The 8,200-nt window shown below is 36.1% G+C and overlaps 1 protein-coding gene across 1 annotated transcript; it reads left to right on the top strand.

Moving 5' to 3' along the window:
• Positions 1-5,120: 5,120 nt before the first annotated feature.
• LOC104586001 (ubiquitin-conjugating enzyme E2 11-like) lies at positions 5,121-8,200 on the top strand. Its single transcript, XM_010243080.3, has 3 exons — positions 5,121-5,314; positions 5,493-5,755; positions 7,661-8,200. The coding sequence occupies exons 1-3, from the start codon at positions 5,281-5,283 to the stop codon at positions 7,895-7,897; spliced, it is 534 nt and encodes a 177-aa protein (XP_010241382.1). The 5' UTR covers positions 5,121-5,280; the 3' UTR covers positions 7,898-8,200.

The following is an 8,200-nucleotide window of genomic DNA, read 5'->3' as shown; positions in this document are numbered from 1 at the left end:
ATTGAACTATTACTTTTCATTTCATTCAATTCCCTTTATTTAAATCTTACATTTATTTGATAAATGAACCAAGAAAAAGATGCACCAACAAGATAAAATATTACAAAAGGAATAATCTAGGCAAGAAGCTAGGCCTTCTAATGATACTTGAAACTTCACAACTCGATCCAATTATCACATATTTAGATGAGGTGTTTATGTAATCAGATTTGGATTTTACAATCTGCATCCGATTAATAATACAAAATAAAAAATATAAAGACAAAAAAATACATATTTATAGAAATTTTTAGATACACTATTACTATCATTACCATCATTTAGAATTGCCACATGCAAAGTATGTGAAAATACACTTCATAAAATGTGAATTGATAACAAAGTACATAGAATTTAACATAACTTGTTAAAATCTGGATTTACTGTTCAACCAATATTAGTGAATTCTTTGTAGTTGAACTCCTTTAGGCTCACTTTGGAAGGAGTACAAATACAAATATGTAGAGTACAAAGCCTTGTATTTTATATTATTTTGTTTGTATTTGTACTATACTTATTTGTATTTGCATTCCTTCCAAACTGAGCCTTAAGCTGTATTTGGTTGTAGTGCAAATAAATTTGCACTGATGCAAAACCATGACAGATTGATACTGCAAATGATTTGAGTGTACATTCTGACCTATTTCTATTTCAAATTTTAGCTTATTTTGTTTGATTACAGTACAAATAAAGTAAATTAAGACATGGTACCAAAATATAGTAAAACCCAAAATAAAATTAAATAAGAATTTACATTTTTTTTTATTTGCACTCCCATGCATTTGTATTAATACAAATAAAATTGCACTGCAATCAAACACAGCCTTAATGTTTTTGTTTAAGCGAATAAAATGGTTGAACCAAATGGTCAGACCATTCTATTTGCAACTCAGTGACCAGAATGGCTTTTTATCTGGTTCAAATCTAATTACATTACCAATATATAAAAATTGAAAATTTCTTATAGAGAAACCCTAAAATCCATGGGCTTCTGGCTTTGTGAGGTGGGCCCACATGGATGACTCAGCCAAAAAGATGGTTTTCTGGTGAAGTTTGTTTTTGTAACTTCAAAGCCGCTCAATGAAAGCAACTCCATCGAAGCAACACTGATTTTATAAACTCAATTTTTCTTTGGGTAGACATGGTCCCGACACAATTATTAATCGGACTATTAGGTCTAGGGATGCAACGCTGATTGGCCCAAATTAGCATTTTACACTATTTTGGGCTGGGTCTGTTCAAATTTTAAAAGCCTAACTCAAACCAGTGCAAATTGCAACTCTGACACTTAAAACTTTGAGGGTCCGTTTTGTTTATAGTCGGAATCGAAATCAAAATCTTTTAGAATTGGAATCGAAATGATTCATTCTCATAATCTGTTTGGTTCAAATAGAAATGAGAATGAGAATTGAAATCAGTAGGAATAAGATTTCATTCCCAAGGGAGGGGGAGGGAATGGCCATTCCCTCAAATAGGGGAATGCCATTCCAACAGGAATGGGAATGGGATTCCGATTCCGTCCAACCAAACAATTAGAATCAGAATAATCCGTTCCAATTCCGATTCCACACCTCTATTCCTGTAAACCAAACGGGGCCTGAAATTGTTACTTTTACAATAAAGATATCAAAGCCTATTAAATTAACAAATTCAGTGACATTTAAAAAAAAATATAATAGTTAAATTAGTGAGTGGGAAGAACCCACTCTTTTTGACAAGGTGGGATGAGATTCTTATTCCCAAAGGGAGGGGTTGGAATGATCATAGAATTCCATTGTGCTAAGAATGGAAATTGAAATCCATTCCACCCAATTAAATAGCTGGAATTGGAATGTGCCATTGTGGTTCCAATTCCAAACCCCTGTTCCCGATCGACCCTTAAATCTTCACAAGATGGAAGATCAATTATTGTTATGTTTTCTAAGAAGATTGATTATGGAGAAGTTGAAGATGGTTGCCCTCCAATGCAATTAAAACTTTGTCGATTGTAGTAGAGGGCTCGATGTGTCAATTGAGAAAATCATGCTTTCTAATCTATACTCTACAACATGGTTTTAAAAAACGACTCAGAAATGGAACCGTTCTAGTCATCAGTTTCTGGGTTGATGGTCTGACCGTTTGGTTTGAACGGACGGCCTATTCTAACAAAAAATTAAAAAAATAAAAATAATTAAAAATAAAAAAACAGCCAAAAATCGTTAAACGAGTCGATAATTTAACTGTTTGGATCAACGAGTTGTTGACTTTTTCAACGGTTTTTGGCCAAAGATCAGGTTTAGGGTAAAATGGAACTGATTGCCTAGACAGTTCCTAGGCCAAATAGTTCAACTGTTCGGGTCAACAGCAGATCAAAAACCATGCTCTACAAGCATAAAGGGAAGTTCCATTTTATAATAATATAAAAAATGTAATACCTTTTTTTTGAGAGAAACAATCCAAAGCAATTTCAATTAACTGGGGAAATCAGATACAATAAGATCATGAATGAAGGTTGGAGGAGAAGAAGACCAAGCTCTAGTGATTTGGATAGGACAAGAAAATTTCACTAATCTATGTGCAATTGAGTTTGTTTGGCGAGGAGAATACTGTAAAGGTGAACTAGAAAAAAGATGAGGCCAGACTTCTGCAATCGCCAATAATATGGCGGGCCATGGTGGTGTTGGTGGTGTTAGGGAATCCTCCAATAAGGATGTTAACGGGTCAGGTTTGGCACGGGTTTATCTAAAACCCAACTTGACCTGACCTCTCTTAAAATGCATATTTTCTGAAACCGGACTGACCTTATAGGGTTTAATCCAATACCAACCCAATTCGACCCATAGCATTTCAACTGTACTTTTTTAACACATTTTGAAGATCTAAAATCCATTAATTTAAGTTATAAAAATTGTTTTATAGATTCTAAGGTGTCGTCTTTCCCATTAAAAAAAGACAACCATAATTAACATGTAAATGAATATTAAGCTTCAAGGCTATAGAATTATAAGTCAAAAGTTACAAAAATACTTTATATATATGCAGCGTATCATGAACCGATGGGGGTGGATCAGCCAAAACTCAAATCTGATATGAACCCAACTTGGATTGAATAATCAAAACCCTGACCCGACCCTAAAGCCGAATATGTCTGACCCTAACAAACTGGGTTTACCATTTAACCCGATCCATTAACATCTCTACCCTCCAACAGAAGCTTCATTGAAGACAAACAATCATTTTCTACTTGGAGAGGGAAACTAATGGAAAGGCCAGCTTCAGGGGGTGCACATAGCAAGACGAACCAATCGAGTGCTCACTACATGGGGTGAGCACTAGTGAGACAATTGTCCTCGGTCCACACTACATGGGGTTGGAGAAGCTTGATTAAAGGGCGTGATCTTCTTAGTAAAGGGCTATTTTGGCAAGTTGGTACTAGGGAGACTATAAAAGTTTGGCAGGAACCTTGGCTCCCTACCCTTCCTGTGTTTAGAATTCCCATGGTTGACCGGTTGATCCAGGAACCGGTCAGACAATTGGTTTTGTTTCACTTTAAAATCTCTCTTAGGCAAAAAATCGTTGATTTGGTCAGAAACTCATTGACTTGGATTATGGGTTTTGACTATTTTTTATTTTTTATTTTTTTTAATCAGAATGGTTTGTCCATTCACCAAATGGTCGAACTGTTCAATCAAGGAATCAGTCCCCAAAATGGCTTCGTGTCCGATCTGGTTTTTAAAACCTTTATGATTAATGGAAACTTTCTCTTTATTGGTACAAAAAAAGAAAAAAGAAAACCTTTTATAAAACAAATAAACCCTCTCCACATTATAATTTTGTTTAGAAAAGGGGTGGACTGCATGTGATATGAATTTTTAGGGGTACTTTTTGGATAAAAAACCTTGGATTCATGCCCTTTCACATTTTCCACTCATTTTATAATATTAAGTTGAATTAGATGGTAGTTTTAATCAAGGTTTTTAAAACCGACCCGGAGAATGAATTGGTCAGGGGTTGGGTTCCCAGGTCGAACGGTTTGACCATTCGAACTGAACGGTCAGCCTGTTTTGACAAAAAAAATTTAAAAAATAAAAAATAGTCAAAACCATTCAAACGGTTAACTGCCTGGGCCAGCGGTTTACTGACCAAATCCAACGGTTTTTGGAGAAAATCCAGTTTTGGGGAAAAATGGAACCAGTCACCTGACGGGTTCCGGTTTTTCCAGTCCGACTGTCCGGTCTAGTCCGGTTTTGAAAACCATGCTCGGAACATCACAAGTTGCACTCTGATAGTCCTCTCAAATGGGCACTAGCTTCATTGAAAAGTTGATTTATTAGCTCAGTTAAAACACACTTTTGGCTTTCTAAATTTTCCACCCAACAATAACTTCTAGGGTTTATGTGTGGGGTTCAGCTTGCAAAGCCAGAAACCTCTCCATGAAAGCCTTAGTGCCCGTCTGGAAGGACTTTCACAGAGCCGCTTTTGGCTTCGCAAGATGGGCCCCACACAGAGCCTAGAATCTATGTTTGGTAAAAAAAATCTGAAAAGGCAAAAGTATGAAAATTTGACTTTCTGATATGACTATATTTGGTGGTTTCTCCGAAGTGGCGTAGTCAATGCTGAAGCCCAAACGGACCCTTAGTCAATGACGTGGGTGTTGGCTCGTTACTACTAGGAAGGATCCGAGCAGTTGTGATTTGTGAATGTCGTAAGCTCTTCTCAGATCTCAAACATCTAAAAGAAGGTGACGTGGCTTTGTTATCCACCGTCAGAATGGAGGGAAATAACATAACGTATTTCCCCGGTTGAGTTGAGATGAAACAGAGGATGAGGAACTGGTCCAATACAAAAGAAGAAATAAAACAAACAAGCATTGACCAGCAGGGAAGAGTCTATCATTACGTGATTTTTTCCTGTAAGTTTCCTGCTTCAAATCCAAAGTCTCCCATCTTTATCTTGCAAGGTCTTGATTCTGATCAACAAGACAACATTTTATTCATATTCACATCTGCTTGGTGCATTCTTTCTACGTAGAAATCTAGCCAACAGCTGCCCATTCATTCATTCAACAGAGAAGAAGAAAAAGAGAAGCAAAGCAAGAGAGAGAGAGAGTTTAATTGGGTAAGGATAGGTGAGAGTGTGTGTGGGTGTGTTTAATAAGAGAAGAGAAGAGTCAGAGCTTGAATGTCCGAGATCATATTTTTCTTGAGCTTCCTGAGGTGGTGCCTGAGCTTGTAGGCTGTAGCCGGGTCAGGAGCTTCTGGAATGCCACTGGCTAGACCATTTACTGCTAACAATGGTAAATCTAAAATCTCTCTCTCTCTCTCTCTCTCTCTCTGTTTTCTTTGATCATTTCTCATCTCTTATGAAAGATTTCGAACTTGGGTTTATAGCAGAATTCTTGTTTCTGATTAATTTTTTTCTCTTGGTTTAATATTGCTCCCTATTTTTTTTTTATCTCTTGGCTTCATTTGTAGTGTTAAGGAAAATGGATCTTTTCTCTCATCCCCTGAATCCCGAGGAGTGCGCAAAGATGAGACTGCTAAAGGAACTGCAAAGCATGAAGACAGAACCGCTGGATCATTGCAGTTGTGGGCCTGTGGAAGATGACATCTTTGAGTGGCAGGGAATGATACAAGGGCCAATGTATACCCCATTTGAGGGAGGCCTCTTTTTTCTGTCTATCAGCATCCCTGAGAATTATCCCTATAGCCCTCCTCAGATCAAATTTAAAACTAAGGCAAGCATTTCTTTTCTTTTGCATTCTTTTTTAACCGTATATCTTTGGTCTGAAGTTCACCAGTCACATGCTAAGTAGAGTTTGAGGACTGAAATGTGCCAAATTCTAAAGCAAGCTCTTTGTTCTTTTTTCACCAAGCACTCTACCTTTAAGAGCAGAGTGCTGTACATTTGGTGGCCTTTTGCTGGTGGGATGATAAAATTGAGAACAGAGAAATACAGTAATTCTAGAATTCAATCTAGAAAATGATGGAATGGGATGGTCCATAGAAGAAACACATAATTCAATATTATAAATTTGGCACCAGTGGCAAGAGGTCACTACTGAAAACATAGTTGCTAATTCATTTACCAGATTGATTTTGTCTTGGTAATGACTTATCAAATATTAAATAATAGAGAAGTTGGAAAAAGAATGATTTTCATAAATGCCAACTCATTACTTGAGTTATTGTGGATGAACAGTAGGACCTTATCTCATTTTTGCTTAACTGTTTCCTGGAAGAACTATGCTATTCTTTTAATATCATAATGGATGTCCTTTTTCTCCATTACTTAATTTTTTGGACACATTAATTTGTTAATTATATAGTCTAATTTCTACTTACTGTTTATGCAGTATTGACACAAACTGAAAAGAATATGTCAAACATAAACTTGGGGACTTTGCCCCTCTATTAATTGGATTATCCAAAAGTAGTCTCTGTTTTTACTGCAGTTCTTAAACCACAGTTTTATAATATTATTACTACCATTATTAATAGACTTTGCATATGTAACATCAGAATGGAAAAGTCATACAAAATTCATTTTCGATCTGGATTTAGTGTAAGGTTTAGCACATGATTCTGCTGCAACAAGCAGTTGCTGCAAACATACTTTTGGCTCAGTTTGTTTCCAGTGCCAATTTTATTTGCACTTGCAAAGTTTGTTTACAATGCGAATTTCTTTAGGCTGCCTTTGTTTGTAGTGCAAATGCCAAGTCGATAGATATTTGTACTCTGGTTCATTTTGCAAGCATTTGGTAACAAAATATTTGTGTACTGAAAATGATAGCTATCACAACTTCCAAAACATGTTTGCATTCAAAATGAGGGCAATGGTTACAAACTTTGCACTCAAAGTTGGTCAATGTAGAAAAGGTGGATTCCAGTCTTGGAATTCATGTTTGTACTCATTACAAAAAAAAAAAAAAAACATTTGGCAAGAGTACAAAATTTATCAATGTGAACCAGCATATTTGTTTTTGCATTGCAAATAAATTCAGCTGGTGTAAATGCATGGAAGTGCAAATAGGCTGAGTGTAGATTCTGGTTTACCTTTGCTTCATATTTGACTGTCTTATTTTCATGTGAGAACCAAAATAGGAAATAAAATGAAAAGATAATAGAAATAGGAGGGTTATTTGTTTGTTTGGAAGGAACTAGGAAGCAAGATGATGTGGTCTACAGGAAAGTCGTGCAAATTTTGTATCAGTTTTTGGGATGCAAAATTTGCACTGCTAATGAGTGCAAACAAGACACGAAATGCAAAATTTTGTATCAGGTAGGACTGTAGGAGTGCAAATCATAGTTACAAACACAACGATGCAAAACTGAACTGGGTGTAAAATATGAATCTGATTCAGCTTTGCACTGCAAGTGCAAACAAACAGAGCCTTTGTAATTAATTTCCCTGAATAGTTCTTCAGTTTGGCCATATGGGGTCGACATCTTGGATCACCTATTTATTTTAAGCATGTCATTTCCAATGCTTTGGGAAACTTTCATCCTAAATGTGTTTCTCCTGTTTTCTAAATTAACATCTTTTATTGAAGAAAGCATGTTACAAAAGTTTCCTGTGGCATTATCAAAAACAAACTCTGAAGACTATCGAGATTGATATTTCAATGCTGTATGAATTGTAGGTTTTCCATCCAAATATTGATGAACATGGCACCATCCATGTTGACATACTCTGGGATCAGTGGACTCCTGCCTTTACTATTCAAGGGCTGCTATTTTCAATATGGTCACTTCTTCTTGAACCAGTTGAAGTTGATGAATTTGACGACCATCCAATTGCTCTTCTTTACAGAGATGATAGGGCAACATATGAAAAGAAAGCAAAGGAATGGACACGGGAGTATGCAATGAGCTACTAAATTACTTCCCCTGTTCCAACATTTCTTAGTAGGAACTTTCATTACTTCCCCTGCTCCAACATTTCGTAGTAGGAACTTTCACCTGCAGATACTACATTCAAATGCCATGTAGAGATTGCAAGATACAGGCGTGCAGGACTCTCTTTCCAATCACAGACAAATACATATGATATGCATACATGTGTACAATGAAAAGACCAAAATAGAAAAATGATGAGTTTTCTAGAGTGATGGTTTTGTTTTAGATTCTACTTCTTGGGCTTGTATTTATTATTGAGTTACATTTTCAGTGAATTTAATTAC

This window comes from Nelumbo nucifera, chromosome 1 (assembly GCF_055504915.1).
Source record: "Nelumbo nucifera cultivar China Antique chromosome 1, China Antique-T2T, whole genome shotgun sequence".
NCBI lineage: Eukaryota > Viridiplantae > Streptophyta > Magnoliopsida > Proteales > Nelumbonaceae > Nelumbo > Nelumbo nucifera.
This window is presented reverse-complemented; position numbering and strand designations above follow the sequence as displayed.